General features: G+C 33.5%; 2 protein-coding genes across 2 annotated transcripts in view; both read left to right on the forward strand.

The window, feature by feature from the left end:
* LOC142340735 (uncharacterized) overlaps positions 1 to 19,234 on the forward strand; it is a 52,517-nt gene that overhangs the window by 13,125 nt on the left and 20,158 nt on the right. The window contains exons 2-8 of the mRNA XM_075391437.1: positions 6,071 to 6,221; positions 9,929 to 10,097; positions 10,582 to 10,771; positions 13,691 to 13,762; positions 13,846 to 13,920; positions 14,678 to 14,752; positions 15,181 to 15,258. Of these exons, the coding sequence (XP_075247552.1) occupies positions 6,071 to 6,221; positions 9,929 to 10,097; positions 10,582 to 10,771; positions 13,691 to 13,762; positions 13,846 to 13,920; positions 14,678 to 14,752; positions 15,181 to 15,258 (810 nt within the window). The remainder of the gene's footprint in view (positions 1 to 6,070; positions 6,222 to 9,928; positions 10,098 to 10,581; positions 10,772 to 13,690; positions 13,763 to 13,845; positions 13,921 to 14,677; positions 14,753 to 15,180; positions 15,259 to 19,234) is intronic.
* LOC142340744 (small COPII coat GTPase SAR1-like) overlaps positions 1 to 19,234 on the forward strand; it is a 356,486-nt gene that overhangs the window by 429 nt on the left and 336,823 nt on the right. The window lies entirely within an intron of this gene.

A 19,234-nucleotide genomic window follows, 5' to 3' on the forward strand; every position in this document is an offset into this window, starting at 1 on the left:
CCCGCCCAGCGTAAAATATAAAATTAAAATATTTTTTGTATTTCGTTTTCTAGAGCAAGTTATCGTGGTTTAAATTTTTGTGAATATTAGACCGATTTGCTTTATTTTTATTCAAGTTTTACGGAATTTTTGCCTAAAATGTCGTCAATTTTGCTATATATGAAGATGACACTCTTAATTTTTTGAGAGTCAAAAAAGTCTTGTTGACTATTTTTATTTTTTTTGGCTAAAATTTGGGCTAAATATTTCAAAATTCAGCCTTTTTCATCAAAAATTGCCCGAATTAAACTACTTTAATCCACTTTGATTAAAATTACAGGAAGTACACACCCAAAAAAACAACAAACACAATCTCCGCAAAAACAAAAGAGAACTAGTCCAACGTTCACGTCCATTGAAAGTAGTTGGGAATTAAAATTTTCCTAACTTTACTCTATGAGTATTAGAAAAACGACATTTACTTTTGATCTTTCAACTAACAAATTATCTAGATCTAAAACATTCGAAATTATTGAGTGTTCTTAATGGACGAATAGCAATAGCAAGGCTGGTTTTGGTGCACTCTTGGACTGTTACAACCTAAAAATATTTAAGATTGTAATCTGTCGGTCTTTTTTTTTTAAAAATCGATCTTTTTTAACAGAACAATTCAAATCAAAGCTTACAGTTGATAGGTTCAATTGGTTTTCTAAGCAGTTCCCAAACAATGTATCTAGTTCATTTACTCGAAAGGTAATGGTCTTTTTGACTTTGAAAAAATGTTTGATTTTTAAATAAACAATGGCTTATGGACACTAGCCACTATTTCTCTTTTAGTTTGGCCAACTTGTAGCTTAGTGTCAGCGAAGAAAGAATGCTTCTTCTTCCTCTTCTTTGTACTGATTTACAACTTAATCTTTTTTGCAGTTTTACCCGTTAAGTTATGGTTTTCTGGCGTTGATAATACTAGATTTCACAATTTGTTTTTGGTTTTTTTTTATTTGGCCCTTTTTTACGTTTTTTTTTCTCGTTTTGTCAAATTATCACAAAATTGACGGTTCACATATTACATTTTTGACGTTCACGTTCAAAATATCACACAAGTCAACATGTAAAAGTCTTTAAAGGCACAGATTATGGTTTTAACGGCTTCCACACCCCTTTCTCAAAGAGTCTGATTGAATGTTTCATATTTGTCTTTAACTGTAATTTTTATTTTGTCTTTTTAGTCGTATAAAATTTCCTGGATAATGACAGGTTCGTTGGTGTTTTATATAGGGATAAATGAGCATGTTGAGCAATATTTTGAGTTGATTAGATAGCAGATGGTTTCCATTACTTCGAAAACACTTGTTTTCAAATAAAAACAAAGACTTTTTAACTTCCATTTTTTGTATGTTTTTGTCAATTTGTCACCTAGTCTTGCAAATTACAGGTCGCATATGACATGATTGTCCTCGAGGGAAGGTGGAAATGTACAAAATTTAATGTTTTTAAAGAAATCGCTAAGAATTTACGCGCTTCGACACGGGTTTTTCGCAAAAAAAAGGAAACTAATTTTTTTTATTTTTGTCTATATTTGACGTTATTTTTGTAGACGTAAGACATATTCTGAGTAATACAGGTTCCGACCGTTTCTTTTCGACAACCAAAAGGAACTTTTAGGTTATTTTTTGTGTAGCTAATGGCTTTCTTGACTTTAAATTTAATTGATTTCGAAAAATACAATAGCATTACCTAATTTTACTTTTTGTTTCTTTTTTTTTGTGTCTACTTGTTCTCAACTCTGATTAATGAGAGGTTGCAAGAGACATCATTGACGTCCGGGCAAAGTTCAGTTCAACATATTTTGTGGGGCAAAAATTGACTTTACGGCTTCGACAGAATTCTCTCGCAAGTTTCAATTGAATTTTTTTTTGTTGTCTCTATTTGTTGATCCTTCCGTAACCGCATAAAAAATTCATTAATAACAGGTCTTAATGCCTTCTTGTAAAAACGTATGTGATCTTGAACATTTTGGATGTTTTCAATTGCTATCTAATGGTTTTCATTACTTTGAAATTAATTGTTTTTAAAAATTTTTTATTGCTGTTTTTGTTCTTCTTTGTTTAATTGCTACCAAGCCTTATTATGGAATGGTCTTTTATCATTTCTATTGAAGTACAAGTTGTTTTGTTCAGTTTCAGTTTTATCTGACGCTACGTTGACTTGTTAATTGTTTTTTTTTAAATGGACATAAGTTTTACATGTAATTATTGTTTGTCGTTATTTTTGTTTGATTTTGTTGTTCGTCTTGAGTTGTTTTCCTAATAATGGCTGATCTCATCAATCTAATGCCGTATTTCAACTCAATCTATTTGCGTCCATTGGGTATTTCTACTCCATTCATTTGCGTTGCAGGCGATCGTTTTGTTCGTACACATTTCTTTTTGTAGAAAACTGTTCATCATTTGGTAGACCTTTATGCCAAAAATGTGAATGAGCGGGGTCGGAACTTTATGTGCAAAAGCTCATTACCGAGCTTCCTTGTTTTTCTTTATTTTCTCTGATACTAATTTCAGGTCAAATGTCAATCATTTGCAATTCGATTCAATTTCAGTGTTTTTAGAAGACGTCAAAACAATTTAATGGTTCCATTTAAATCTTTCAATTATCGGTTTCTCCGGGAGTTGAAATGTTTTTGACAAAATCGCAATTAAATGCTGTAGAATCGTAAGTTGAATAGATTATGAAATGTCATCCATTAATAAATATACCACATATATCTCATTTTTGATCAAAAAACTATGGCCAAAATTAAATGGCCGGAGAAATATCTTCCACCAAATAACCTTTAATACTTTTGTCTTCTTTTTCAATTTTTCAACACTAATTGTGTGAATTGCTCAGTATTTTTCTGACTGGAGCCATTTCCACCCGCAACTTTGGCATCTGTTGCGAATCAAAATTTGTAATAAATTTAATAATTTGTTGACACTTCTGTTCATACTATATGTTCTTAAATCTACCATGATTTCCCAATTCTGCAGCGTATGGGAACAGTGCTATAGTGACTAAAGCAAAAAAAATTAGAAAACTTTAAACCTTTTTTTTCGGATTTTCAAAAAATTAAATACAATTACTAGAAATGTAGTGAAGTCGGAATTCAATTAATTCCTTTGGCTTTCGAGTCTTTTGGGGAATTTTCAGAGACAGTTCGTAAGACCCTCAAATGAATCGCTACTCTGGCTGACAGCAGAAGTTTGCAGCCGGCGGGGTTGTCGTTAGCTTTCGGTAGGTTATCTCAATCACTCTCTGTTTGAGCAATTCGGGGGTCCGCAATCATGCTCCTTGCAAGGGATGGAAGATTACAGACACATATGAAAACATGAGCAAATAATTGAGTCCTTATCCCACCAGTTATGAGTATCCCAATTGAAAATCAGCTTGTGGGGGTTCCATTATCCCAATTGAAACACCGATTGTGTGGTTTTTATAATTCCATCTGAAAACCTGATTGTGTGGGTTCAACTAATCCAATTGAAAACCCGATTGTGTGGGTTTTGATTCACATAATAAATCATCATCAGAGTGATGAGAGGCCATTAATCCGAGAGTTACGGTGATTCCAGTTTTGGATTGTGACTCTAAACTGATAACTATAATGGCATGTCAAGGAGTTAGTAAAGTTGACCAAGATTATCTCACCAAGCCATCTATATATATATATATATATATATATATATATATATATATATATATATATATATATATATATATATATATATATATATATATTATATACATATTAAGTATTTACAATATACATATTCAATAACAATATGCAAGGGCACTACCCGAGTAAACTGGGGATGGCCCATTGCTCTTCCCAGTAGACAAAAATTACTCGACTGGAATTCTGTTTTTGCCATTTCCTGATTTTTGTATATTTTTATTTTTCAGAGATTATTAGAGAACTTTAGTGCATAGTCTCTTATCTCCAAGGCTGATTATGAGAATGTCGGGAAAGTTAGACTTGGCTTCGTTGACTTTGTCTTACTTGGTTTTTTTTCTCGTTAAAGACTCGTCAAAAGTCAACGCGTTATTCAATCACACGTGCCCGGTGTTGCAAATTAATATTCGAAGTTTTGATTTTTGAAATTACTCAATGTTGATAACGGAATATTCGTTATACAACTGAGCTTTAAAATAATTTGTAGACCTTTCCAGAAAATGTTTATAATGTTTGTTCCATCATTAGGTAATAAACGACTTTGTTAGAGAACCCGGAGTTGAAGTAATAATGGACCTGTATGGAAATCCGCTGAGCTCGTTAAACAATTTCTACCCTCTACTCACATTATTTATAGAATATGTCATTAATCATGTAGATTGTGTTATGTTCCGGCTGAAATTAAAAGAGTTAGATCAAATTTTAAGTTAATATCCACTCAAAGCACGAGGCGGTGGCCTCAAGGTCAATGAAACATATGAGGTTAACATGTTTTCCCCTTTTCATAAAATTACTTTCCCATGCTTTTGGTTAGTGCTTGCTGGCTGTTCTGTGTGATTTCTGGGTTTTCATTCTTCTGGGATTTAGCATTTCGCTGTACCCCGATCGGTTTGTTCTAAAAGCAGTGTAGATTGGATTTGCATATTTAAGTGGAATTGAAATACATGAAAGGGTGAAAATTTGGAGCGAAATAGAGTGAGGGTATTGCAATACATACTCAGCTGAAGAGAGTTCGCGTTTTGATAGATCGACTGCAAAGGAGCCAATGAACTGAAAATGAAATGTATCTTTTCTTTCTCTCGGGGCTTTAATTCCCTCAGCAAATTAGCCACATTTGATACACTATTTGATCACAATTTGAACTGCTAAATTCTTATCATCATTCTGTTTTCATCTTATTGGATATTCACCTGCAACATTACAATTATTGATTAGTTTTTGATTTTGCTTACGGAAATTTAATTATTAGAAGCCTTTTAATGACAGTTTTCTGAGCTATTGGAGCGCCATATCGTTAAATTATTTTCAAAATAAGTTGTTGGTTTGCAGTGCAGCGTTCAATTATCATAGTCATCAGGATGTGCTCTAATTAAATGCCCAGACTTGACTCACAGATAAAATCAGTACCTGACCATAGTATTTCAATTCTGTATTTTACTCTGACCAGTACTGTGATCATGTCATATTTCAGACTTTTCATGATAAAAACAGAACAAACATTAAACTTTCACTGATTTTAATCTGAGACATTGTAAATTTACAGAATAAAAATAGACTTGACATCAAGAAATAAGCAAGAATGGCAGGAAAAGCTAAAATTAAAGAGTATAGTTAAATTACAAAAGTAGTTAAGAAATCAAGGAGCATGTCTTTAGTTCAAGTAGTCCATATGTTCAGAGTTTTTGTAGATTGGCATCCAAAGAAACCATGAAAGTCCAAAGGCATACTTAAGAGTCCATAATAAAGCTTAAGAGTCCATAATTGATACGTTACTTGCAACCTTTTAAGACTGTAAGCCATGCTCAAAAATTGCATCGTCCGAATTTTCAATTTCTTTTGAATATTTCGCAATTTTTCATGATCTTCCTTTGTATCATGGGAATCAACGCCAAAGATGCACAGCTATTTTCAGAAAAAAGTATCTGTGAGACATGCTGCACATCATGAGTAGCAATATGCTCTTAGTATACGCTGATACAGTACTGGGCCGACGATATACAATTGAAATACAACGTTTCAGTACTGAAATGCTATGGGACTAAGGTCCGGGTGCTTTTGCAAAATCTAGAAGTGCTTATTATGTACTGAACATGCACTCGGGCCGTTGCTATCCTTAGCACTTCTGAAGTGAGAATCATAGTATTACACCAACTCTACACAATGCGGTCGTACCCATCGTAGTGACCAACATACAATTTTACCTTTTATCAGTCACTTTTTGGGAAATTGCTGACGCCCAATTTTTGACAGTCATCGTAAAAATTAAAGCACATAAAAGGTTTTTGTTGCTTATTATCATCAGATTTATAATATTGGGAACTTTCATTTAACAAAGTAAGTTTTTTATAACTTTTTAACGCCACATTATGCCTCCTGCAGAAACCAGACGATGTCGTTTTCTGGGCCGAATCCCCTGGCTCAGCACCCTATCTCTGGCCTTGGGTCTGGGTGGGATCTGGATGATTGCATATGGCTCAGAGCTGCTGTACGTCAGATGGGCTACCACTTTTGATGGCATCAAAGACATTGCGTAAGTTGAGTAACTCAGAAGCATCTTTAGCTACGGACAGGAACCGCGTTTGTTTAGTTTTGCAAAGTTTGCCATTTTTATGCCTCTAATCAAGTTTTTATATTTGCTATAAATTTCATATTATGATTGTGCCATCTTGTTCTACGAGTTGTCAAGTTTACTTCTGAGATTCAGAATGGGCGGCTGAAAATTCGAACGGAAGCAAATTTTTAAATTATGAGCAACAATTCAATCATTAAAATTTTGTAGGTAAGTTTTGTAGGTAAGTTTTGGAGAGATTTTTTTGCTACATCACAGAAAAGTTTCCTTGTGATGAAGGAATCGAAAAGCTCCAGACAATGGATACGGTTTTATCTTCCTCTGAGATTTTTTCAAGCATTGTTGATTTTCTTGTAAATAATTTGCTTGGAAGACTAGGATTTCATTTGAAGGCTTTTGAAGAGCGCGAAAACGGTATTAAAAAGGATACTCCATTTCATTACAATATAACATTTTTCAGTTCAGTTTTTGTGAGTACCCTTTTCCCCTTTTTCATTCCAGGCTCAGAACCGGCATTGGCGGAGTCACTAAAAAACTATGGGGGTACTGATAAGGTGCAGTAAGAAAAATAAAGAACTGCGACCGTATCGTTTTACAAGGAAAAAATCTAAATGTGATACGCAAGATCAAACATTCTGAGGAAAAAGTATCGCATCAAGATAAAAGATGACCTTTGGGGTATAATTCATTCAATTTTTTACTGTAAATTTGTTTTATGTTTTTCCTTATCTTCTTAAAACTTCAGTCTTGATTTGACTTGACTTGTTACTTAAATAAGAAACAGAAGTATTGAAAGAGCAGGTGTTCGATGCCAACCTTTGAAAATGGTCAAGAATTTAAAAAAATTGCAGAAACTCAGAATTGCACCCTGATTCAAGTACCACAAGGTGACATATTTAAAAAAAAACTATGTAGAGTGTACTGTTTCAGTTGAACTTTCAGTTCAATTGTTTTAAGTTAATATGAAAAAAAAACCAATAAGCAGAAATTTAAAGAGCATTGACTTGTCTGGGAATGAATAACTAAAAGCATTGTCTGCGATTTTTAGGCAGACGAAATGTCTTTCGAACAAAACTTTACACAATGAACATGCCAATAAGATGACTAAAAGACCTTGCCTAATGTCCAAAGATTTCGGAGTAATAGTTTGCAAACCGCTGTCTTTTCATCAGAATCGTACGAGAAAGTCTGCGAAAACAACAACTTGGTACGTATTATATCGTTTCAGAGACCAAGAAATATTTACATCGCGCAACTCGTTTCATTAACTTAAAATCGGTCCTGATATTTTGCTTAAGCAGTTAGCGTTTATGAACTGTATTATCTATGATGCTGTTAATAGCCGTTAAAGTACTTGGTACTCAAATAGTTCCATTAACAATATTTCAGATCTGTTGGATAACAAAATACTTCGGTTGAGTTTATCAAATAACTCAAAATTTAAAACACTCAGTTATTCTGAAATTTATATGCTTTTGATAAAATCTCCTAACTGACTTATATTAGGAACAAAACATTTCGCGTGCCTAGGAACGTTGCGTAATCCCACCGCACCGTCTTGATAACAACAGAACTTAAACTTGATTAACAACACGACTTAAACTTGATTGATGGGTTTTATAGTTTGCACCAAATTTAGTAAATGGCAAACACAACTTTATCTTGATTCACAACGCAACTTCAACCACACAATCAACAACACAACTTAAACTTGATTGATGGGTGTTATTTTTTGCACCCAATCTAGTAAATGGCGAAAAAATATAAAGAATTGAATTTTCTACTTAACAAACCTTCAAGTTCACCAATCAATAAATTGTAGTCATCTTGGGCAATTGGTAAGTGAATGAAGCAAGAAGGAACAGTGTGTCTGCTTCGCAACTCTACTTTTTATAAACTTGGCCACTTAAAGAGAAAATTTGAGAATTTCAAATTCAAGTCTTTTTTCACAAGTTGAGTTAAGTTGAGCTGTACAATCACTGATAAAATTTGCAGAGCTTGTTTACCATATAGAAGTTTTGTTGAATATTCTGAATGAGTAACACGTCTGTATCTAACCAATCGTAATGAATGTGATGCACTAGTGGAAAACTTTTGTTAATTGAGCATACGTAGCACTACTCATTTTTCGATAGTGGAAGTTGTTCGAGTTTGAGTTTTGTTTAAGGTTTCACTTCATGTATTTCATTCAAGTACTAATAATAGCTACTGACAAATACTAATAATAAAATATTTTAACAATCGTGAACGGATAGGTTTGGTTTTGATGGAATGTAGCGCTAAACTTTGCTTGTTATGCTATTATAATTCAATTTTTTAGTTTGACAGTGAACAAGTTTGTTTATTCAGTAAGCTCAGCTCTCCAACATGCATGAATTCGGAATTAACTATTTCTAGAACTTTCTCCTTGTGAACTCACCTTAATCGAGGCCTCCACCTCTGACAAGACCTTGATCGCCCAAAAAAAACCATGAAATGCCACAGCGGACTAGAAAACTATAGAGAAACTTTTTACTACCCAGTTTGTGTACTGATGGTTAACAAGTTCTTACAGGGCGCTGCATCGCCTTTATTTTTTTAATGTCTAGACTTACAAAATCTTCTGAGTTTAAAATGCAATTAAAAAGTTCCCAGGGGTTGACCACTTAACTTAAAAGTTTTTACAAATTAACCATCCGACTTACCATCTCTTATAAGTTTGACCCTTTGACTTACAGGAAACCTTTACGAGATATCCGATCCTCCCATAAGCGTTCATCTATTCACAGTCTTTCTGATTGAAATTGCAAGGTTCCAGAAGATGAACGTACCGCGGAAAACGAAATGTAATATTAGAAAGGCAATGCTATATTTTAAGGCGCATCAGAATTATAAATGATGAAGTAATAAAAAATGATAAGGTGTTAAGTTTTAAAGTGCAGCAGCTGCATAAAAACATTTAGACCTGCTAATTGCTGTAAAAATTCAACATTCAAATCTAAAAAAATGAAACTGCTGTAAAAAGATTGATAATTCATTTAATCGAGAAAATTAAAGTTTTTGTCGCTAAATTGATTGCATGCTGATAGGAAACAGTCAGCACACATAACTTAGCTGACAAAAGTGGATAAAACTCATATTAGTACTTCAATTTTTGATTCAAAAATTTGTGTAAATTGATTGCTCCATGCGCGCAACTGTTTCTTGTCTGCTTTTGGAATTAGTTAACGAACATGCTCTAGGAAGAATGAATGGAAGCAAAGCTTGGAAAAATTTACAAGCGGGGTTCTTACAAGTTAAACATTCGAGTTTCAAAATCTCACATTCATACGAGTTAAGCATTCATCTGGCCAGTTCTGACAAATTTAACCTTCAGTTTGTAAGTTCTTAAAAGTTCACCATCTTTTTTAAGAAACTTAAAAGATCTGATAAGATAACCATCCCGTCTCGACCCGGGTTTAGGTAACAATAGAGTTTCGCATGAGCCAAATTATGTCTGGCTGGACTGTTACTCAATCCAAATCGCTGTTTTACTCTATCAAAAAAAGATTGATGCAATTTGGGTCAGGTAGAAGTCAAATCACGAGTCAGCAAAATGTTTTTATTAGTCTTCTTCATCAAATAAAATACCATGTTGTGGTGTTGATAAGTGCATTTTACCTCAAATCAACTTGGAGCCCTATTTTCAGCCCCGGTCTGTTGGATGCAAAGAATGCAATTTTGATCTCTCAGTGTTTTGGTATTGGCTTGCTGTATGTGTTGTTGGTGGGCTGCTTTGGAGCGTGTACTGGGGCTAACAGGGAAAAGTGCTGCACCCGATGTTTCCCAAAGTGGTTCGGACTCTCCTCCATCGTCATTGTACGTTTGCTCATTATCTCTTAATTGTGAAATTATTATTTCAAAGATATCTTTGGATCAATCAATAGCATGCTGTGTAGATTAAGATCAGCTTCATTGGAGTGTGAGACATCAGAGTGCTGTGACTCTACCATTTCGGATTTTTTCAACTATTCAATTCACCGTTAGCTGGTTCACATTGTTAGAACCTTACAATAACAATATACGAGGGCGGGCTATAACCCCGTTGAACTGAGCTATCATGCAAAGATCCATAAACTATCAGCAGTACTAAAATGTTATAAAGATGTTGTAAAATTAAAACTATAATGCAAAAAAAAAGAAAAAAAAAGATAAATGAGGCTTTGGTGCCACATAAAGCTTCAATTTCACAAGATTTAATTATGAAGATTTAAAGTGATATGCCCACTGAGTTGATGGTCAAGAACAGAATGGATCCAGAAAATGCGAACCAGTCTCATCGGGACTTTTATCTATTGTTTAGATCATGTTGGTGTGTATTGTGATAGTGCTCTCCCTGTACCTCACTAGCATCGTGTTCATCCTGCTAGGCACTGTATCTGCAACCGTGAGAGTGGGCTGCAGTCTAGTCCGTGACGCCTCTGACGTCATACCAGTGGATATTGTCAAGTTCAACTTCACTGACACGTGTCTCAATGCCGTACACACAATCAGTGAGATCTAAAAATTTTTAAAAACTTTTGATCTTTTTAAAAAAATTTGAAATATCAATTGATTCTACATATAATAATAATCAAACTGTCAGTGATGGAAATCAAAAACCTAATGCTTCCTATAAATCCGTATTAGTCATGCATCATTACTGATATTAATTAAAATCAACGAAAATATAGGATTAATGCTAATTCAGAGAATCTTAAGTGTGCAATTCCTAGAAGATAATTGGGGATGGCCGTGGTCAATTTACTCAGTCCAGAGCGTTAACATAGAAAATATTAATACCACATTAATGGGCCGATTAGACCTGCCATTATTAACACTACAAGACAAAAAACAAAAAATTCAATAACAACAACAAACTTTTACATCCGAAACTCAATGTCTAGTTTTTTTATACAAAAATCTGAACAATAAGGTCAAAATTGTGTCAAACACAACCTATAGTAAGCAAACTAGTTTGAATTTTACTACCAAAAAAATTTGACCGGTCCCTAATGGTACTCGGTAACAAGCGGATAAAAAAAGAATGAAAAGGACAAATTGCAGACAATATTTATGTTTTTTGAGAACAATTACTTTCAAATAATGAAAACCATTTGATATCAAATGACATTTTCCGTTCAAACAATCAGCAGTGCATATATGCTCAGCTTTTCTTCAACATCAATAATTTGATATGCGACCTGTAGTTGATGGGCAAGGTAAGAAATAGATCAAATAGTAATGGAAAATCAAATTAAAAAAAAGTCTATTTTTTTAAAATCATTTTTGATTCCAAAGTCAGAGAAAAGGTTAGCTAAAGCGAAATTAATGAATAGAATTTTGCTTTCTAACACAAGAAGGTACTAACACCCAAAATTTTTCGGAAACAAAGAAGAGGAATAAAGACAAAAATCAGAACTTATATTAATATTTTGGCAAAAACCGGCATGGAAGATGTTAAAACAACAAGCTACTCACTAACAACACAGGACATGTTTGATTCTGTCATTCTTGAGTACTAACAATCAACAAATTGATATTCGATTTGGAGCTAATGAGACTAGGTAACAATTAGACAAAAGGAACAGCAAGGTTCAAATTTGAAAAACAAGACATTTTCTATTTATCAAAACACTCGATTTCAAATTCATTCAAAACTTTAACAATCAACGAATACCACCGTAAATATGTTCCGTGTTCTTACATGGGAAAACGGTAAGAACTGCAAGTTTTCTGACTTTATCAAATGACAACAAAAGAAATGACGGAGACTTCAAAACAATAAACAATGCGCTACAAACACACTATATGTAAAAACACGAGTTGTGATTTTGTTGAACACCGATAATGTTATATGCGGACTGCAATTAAATAGACTGCATAAAAAGCAGACGATAGGACAGCGAAGTGCAAATTTAAGCAAAAACGTCTATATATTTTCTGTAATCTTTAATGAAAAATTTTAACCATAGCGAAAAGTTACTAAAATGGTTCATTTCATGCATAGGAAACCACTCTGTCCTGACATTATCCAGAGTTTGACTTACGACCACAACAAGAACAAAAAATATTGATAAAAATAAAACTTCTGCTGGAAGGAGGTTTTGAATCAGAAAAAAAACATAATCTAGTCTCTGAAAAACTGACCGATTATGACTTGTTGTTAAATGCCAAAGTTATGATATCTTACCTGTCAAAAATTTTAGAAAACTTGAAATATCTCAAAGAGGGGAATGTCAAATTTAATTTTTTTTAAACTCTTAGTTCCAAAGCGGAAAATCTTATTACTGAAAACGTATAAATACAATAAGAATTAATTTCAGTCCGTTATAAAAACCTGTTTTTGCTGGCCTTAACCATGAATTGCGCCAGAAAGGTTTTGAAAATTTCAATACTCCATTTTAGATTTCAAAAATGTATTTTTAAACGTCAAAACGACACTCAGCTTTCATCTAAATAAAGCTGAAAGGTTTCTTTGAAGAACTAAATGGACCCTAGGAAACCATTTGGACCCGTCATTAGTACTCCATGACTGATTAAAATCCCATTAATCCCATTTGACTGATTAAAATCCCATTTTGACTGAATAAAACATTGACTGATTAAAATCCCATTTTTATTGCTTGAGAAAACAACGATTAAACCATAATTATCCTAGCTTTTGCTGCTCGTCCATTAGAAACTCGTAATAGTTCTGAGTATTATGGATATGATTCTTTTGACAAAAAATCAATACATCAAAACCAAAAACTGGCATAATTGTTGAGTTAAAACAGCAAAAAACAAACAAAATTATAATTCAAGAACACTCAAAAGATGCACAAGTAAAACTAGATTTCTTTGGAGATAACGATTATGTTAGGAGGTTTTAGGTTTGTTACACCAGCAAGCTTAAACAAGGTTGATTAAAGAAGCTTATTTCGTGCCATATTTGTAGAAAATTGCTGAATTTTGGAAAAATTAGCAAAAATTGTAGCAAAAAAATAGATCGCACAGTTCAAAAACACTTTTCTATCTTTAGAGGTAAAAGCAACAAAACTATTGTCAACAATTTCACCATATTTTTGAGCAAAGTTGGCAAAAAAGTTGCGTAGAATGCGGAAAATGTGAACAAAAGCCGAAAATCAGTCAAACGCCCATACAACTTTAAACTTCGATAACTCCGTGGAAAAACGAAAACAAAAAGTCTTTCCAATTATAAGCTCTCTGCTGGACGGACAGGTTTTCTAATGATATCACTCATAACTCTCTACGATTAATATATCGATAGGCCAAAATTAACTGAACAAAAAACCCATTTGAGTATAAGGTTCCTCCCCCACTAAAGTGGGTGGGAAAAATAAGTTTTGATTACTTCTAGCATAGGCTGTTTAAGACTTTTTCCTTTTTTTGAACATTTTAAACCGTTAGCTTTAACGCGTGATGTTTAGACGATCTTGACTGGGAGGCAATTTTGGAGGAGATAGACGTACAAATACCCACATTCAATATGTCCGCTTTTGGTGCGTAATAGTCATAAAATTAGTCACAATTATACTAAAAGGAATAAGATTTCTCATTGAAACCTTTACTTTGAAAATTTCAGATGAGCTCAGTTTCTCGTTTCTCTTTGACGAGGTGGAGTCAAGACTAACTGCGATAAACATCACAGAGTTCAATTGTTAGTATGCTCGTTTCCTCATCAACCGCAAAAATTTTGTTTTTATAAACATGCGTGGACAATCTCATTTGATTGATTCACTGATAATGATCTGTGTGGCCTAATAAGGGGTAGAATGAGCCACTGCTATTATTATAAACCAATATTAAAGTGTGAACATGCTCATTATTAATGGTTATTTTACACCGCTTGGGTTGTAGATCTATATAGTGTTAGTATTTAAGTTTACGCTGATCCTTGCTTTCCACCTATAAGGTGTTTCCTATAGGTAGGGGTATTCGTTCACGAAGATAAAATGATGGATCAAAACGGCCTCTCATCTGACAAGAATTGAGATGAAACTGGAATAGAAATATTACGCAACATTTAATCGCCTTCTTGATTGCCTAAACCAGTTCAAATCTGCATTTCGAATTAAATAGTCCGCAACTTTCAGATCTTGTGGAAACATAAGAATGTTTACAAAACTAGGATCTTTTGTGAGATATACAACAATGCTTCTGCGAACCCAAATCCACATCCGAAAGTTGACGCAACGGGCTCAAAATTGCAAAAAATTAATGGGTAGATTAAAGATACAATCAAGGATGAAAAACGGTATAATGTCTCGCCATGGCTGATTATTGTCAAAATAGGTCTGATGATGGACAGCTCATTTAAATTACTCACTCCTCGACATGGTTGTAGTCAGAATAATATGAATAACAATTATCGAGTTTTCTGAAATTTTCTCACACGTTGATGTTGTGTGTTATAGTTGATCTGGACTGGTCTATCATCTTTGATCAGGTGGAAGCAAAGCTCACTGCTCTCAACATTACAAACTATAATGGTAACAAATTTCATAGCTTCATATTCCTAATTATTTTAATAATTAAGCTCAATAGCTATGAAATGTTCAGCTTTTTCAGCTTTTTCAATGAGATGCCTCTGGAGTTTTTAAAAACTAACGTTTTCTGAATGATAATACGTTCGTTCTCTTCGTTTTCAGCCAATTTTAATTGACCAGCAATTTTAGAAATATTTTAAACAAACTTATATTAGCAAATTCATTTCTGATTGAACAAATGTATAGCCATTTTTAATGACTCCTGGACGCTAAATCTTTCGCTCCCATGTTGAAAATTTCATTATATCAATTTTTGATAGCTTGGTTAGAATTAAGATGACATCGATTCTTGATTAGATATGTGAAATATTGTTGAAACAATGTGAAATGAATTAAGATATTATCATAGAAGCAACTGGTTGTTGTTGCAGACGATATAGAATGGTCCACAATCTTGGAGGACCTGGAAGCAACGCTGGATTCATCCACCAATGCCTCCTCCCTTTCTGGTTAGTATCGTCACTTCCACAACTTGGACGTCAAACACATGTATGGAATAAAATCTCAAATTTATCAATTTTCGTTTAATGAAAAAAAGTAGCCGTGGACAAGCGGATTTCCAATATCTTGTAGGCTGCAAAAATAGAGGATCTAAAACAAAGAACATTGGAATTGAAAACTTAAAACAAATAATCTCAGTAATATGCGTTTGTAAATAATGCACCGATTTCTCTCATCCACATAATTCTGAAACTATAGTGTTTTCCAAAATTTTTTATACGAAAAAACTTTAACATAAAATCTCAAGGTTTGTCGGAATAAACTGCAGAAGAAAAAATAACGCTTCTACTTCATAATCATCATGTAATCATTTAATTCATTAGTCGGAAAATATTTAAGTTTTACGAAAAATTCCCATTATAAACAATTTTTATGTACACCATGAAATAGATAAATATCGAGATACAAAACTACACTCACTTTTTTGCGTTACGTTTAGGTCATTCAGTTACCTAGGTTCTGGATTTGATCCCGATAACACGCCTAGCTCTATAAGGTTCAGTTCAAATTTTTTAGACATTTTATCTTAAATTATTGTATAATGCTTTTTATTGAGCAAACTTGATACTAAAATGTTTATTGCACCACGAAGACCACGGTTTCTGCAACCTTGATCTCCAGTATCAAACTCTTTGTTAGTTCCAGAAAAATTCAGTTTGTTTTGTTGCTGATGTTGTGGAGACCTTTTTTTCCATTTCCATGTTGACCTTGTTTTCGATGTTGCCATGGGGCATCAAATGTGCAGTTTCCATGTCTAAAACCAAATTGTGAAATTCTTAGTCTGCGAGAATCTAGAACAACTTATAGATGTTTTTGAAATCGGTGCAAACAATCTGTTCAATTTTTTTTCTGATTTTCGACGCAACGAAATTAACCTGAAATGCAACGGACAATTCACAGAGATTCTGGGTAGTGTCAAAATTTTCTATACCTCTGTTAAAAACATATAAATGCTCTTTTTAAACATTCAGACCCAATTTTAACAACGAATAGATTGCAAGAGTAAATAATATAGTGACTAAGGCTAACTTGAAGTTGCTGATTTAGCACCTTACTTAGCTCTTGGTCTGAAAAACAATCTTTGACTCCGATCCTTCATCGTGACAAAAATTTATTTTATGTAAATTGTGAATTTTTTGAGAAGTTTTGGGAGCCGATTAGGCATTGAGTACAGCCTGATTTAATTTTTATTTACTAGACGCGGCGATTGTTGTCAGGTTTTTGTAAGTATTTTGGTAATGCTCTTGGTACTCTGGACATCCAGTAGTATCTATCTGCCAATTTCTGCAAACGATTATTTTTGTCGCTAAATTGTTAACCTCTTAAACTCAAATGATTTTCTATTGATACACGAGCCTTTTAGGAAACTTATTGTCCAATGCATCAGCGCGAATTCCGTGTTTTTAAATTGTCATCTGCGGGTGCTGTAAGCTCTTTTTCTTGATCAGTAATAGATATCTGAGGTCATTTTTGCTGAACTTTTTAGTATGCTAGGATTATCTAATTATTGCCAATTGTGGTTTTTCAAAGCTTGTAATGTGTTTTCTGGACTATGGTCAAATGGTCCGTTCTTTGCTTCATGATCTATTAGAGAAGTTGGTGGTATCAACTTCTGTTTCTTTAGAAAAGTAGAATCGAGAAAACTGTTTCAATGAGCATTTCTCTCCCGTTTGACGTTTGACTCTCTCATAGACTCCCTATTGCTTGATATACTGAGATCACTCAGGCTACTAGATTGTTTTTATTTTGAGACTTTGGCTATTCAATCCGAAAGTTACAGTATTATCATTAAAAACTATTTGTTTTGTTTCTGGCTAAGCCATTAAACTTTTGAAGTCTCTCTCGACAAACAAAAAGCCGCATTCGGGCAAGTTGATGGCATTTAAATTCATTTTAACCGGATACTTTCTCGTAAGTTTTCAAGAGCAGCTGTTAGGAGTGGAATGGAGTTTGTTTCTAGGTTTTCTCAATCTGACAATTTTTGTTGTCTTTGAAGAAGAAAGTATCACCTCGAATTTTTTTTTACCCATGATTGACTGGAATATTTCATGATAACCATCCAAAGAAAGCCAACCCTCGTTTCAGTGTGGGTTAAACCATGTCTCATTCAGACAAAAGTCTTGTGATTTTTGCATAATTTTGAATTTTCTTTTTGTAAACTTCAGAGCCTCTAACTTTGAAAAGATTGATCGAATGTTTGGAGGAGCAAGATAGATGTTTTTGATAAAAAAACGATTTCAGATTTAGTTTTTGACGCGAGAATATCCATCGTTTTCTTTCACTTGCTTTTATAGTCTATATAATTTGTTTTCGTGAATAAACTTATGGACTAATCTGCGGTGGAGTGTGATTTGTTAACAGCGGAAATCATCAGTATCTAAACAATACAAACGGTTTCATCACTACTGTTACGAGCCTTTTTATTTTCTTGAATCAAATTGACAATCAGAAGCCTGCAGAAACCGCATAAAACATTTAGAAACAATTTTGAAACTTTGTTTTAAAATATATATACGAATTTATATACTCTTCATGAATTTGAGAGTTCATAACATTGTTCACAATATACCCAAAAAATCAACAAGAAAGAAAAATCAACAACAAAGATAATTAAGGCAGTTGCTCTAGCCTGCCTATGTTTTTCCTGAGTGACTAAGAGGCTAGTGTTTTGCTTTTAATGGCTCATGTTTGTGTACTGATGAATAAAAACTTCATAATTTACTGACATATCGAAATGCTTTTTTAGTTTTACTGCATTGACTGAGTCCCGATTCTTGATCTGGTTTGTTCTGACAATTTCTGCGTTCTCTCTGCCGTTTTAATCAAAATCTTGCGTTGCAGTGATTATAAATATGATTTTGAATAAGATCTTCACACTCACCTTAGGGAACCGTTAGGTAAAAAAAATATGATTTTCACATTGTTTTTTTGATATTCTCGATTTATTTCGCAAACAATTTGATTGTCAGCAAACAAAATGAATATGCGAATTTCTGTTCGCCATTTGTGAATAACGTGGAACGCGTTATTAATGTTTACTGTAAGTTCAACTCCAATTTTTTCGCGTTACTTTGAAAACTCTTCAATTATTCGGTGCGGACTTACAGTTGTTAACTTTTCTTTGCGTTATTGTCTTTTGGCGTTCGTAATTGATCGTCAATCTCTTTGTGTTTGGTTTTCATTCTTTTTTCCTTATCATGTTGCGCATTTTTTGCTTTCAAGAGCTTGATTTTTTTCAATGCACTTATTTTCTCTGTCTTGAATGATTCTCGCAACGACCTCTGAAGTTCGGGGTGATGACAATGATGAGGTAGCATTAATCTACATGGCTGAGTAGCAAGTAGAAATGGCGTAATTAAATAGCATTTAATCAAAAGGTAACGCTCAATTAGGTATATTGTAGTTTAAGACAAAAACAGCAAAAAAAATGTTGGTAACATCATTTAAGATACCATTTAAGAAGTTTATCATATTAATTAAGCTCATTCGTTCTCATAGTTCAAGGCCATTTATACTTCATATTTACCTGTTGGAGCTGAGCTTAAGGAATAACAGGCTTGCATAGGCGGGGAAAATAGAAACAAAACACTTTCTGATGTCTTAGTCATTTAATAGTTATAGTTATAGTTCTAGTTCTAGTTACAGTTTGTCACGTGAGAAAAAAGAGAAAAGGGGGAAATAACAAAAAGCAACAGACAGAACTCAACGTAGTAGCCGCAGAAAACGGCTGAAAGTATAACTCAGCAAAATATTGCAAAACAAATTGTCTTGAGCAGTAAATAACGTGTTACTGTGTCTTGAACTAGAAATATTCCTGAGCAGTAAATTGTTACTGTGTCTTGTATTCAAAATATTATTCTTGAGCAGTAAATTCTGTTACTGTGTCTTGCATCAACGAATTATTGGAGCTGAAATTCAACTGTT

The sequence above is a fragment of the Convolutriloba macropyga genome, chromosome 1, assembly GCF_964194025.1.
Source record: "Convolutriloba macropyga chromosome 1, txConMacr16.3, whole genome shotgun sequence".
Taxonomy (NCBI): domain Eukaryota; kingdom Metazoa; phylum Xenacoelomorpha; order Acoela; family Convolutidae; genus Convolutriloba; species Convolutriloba macropyga.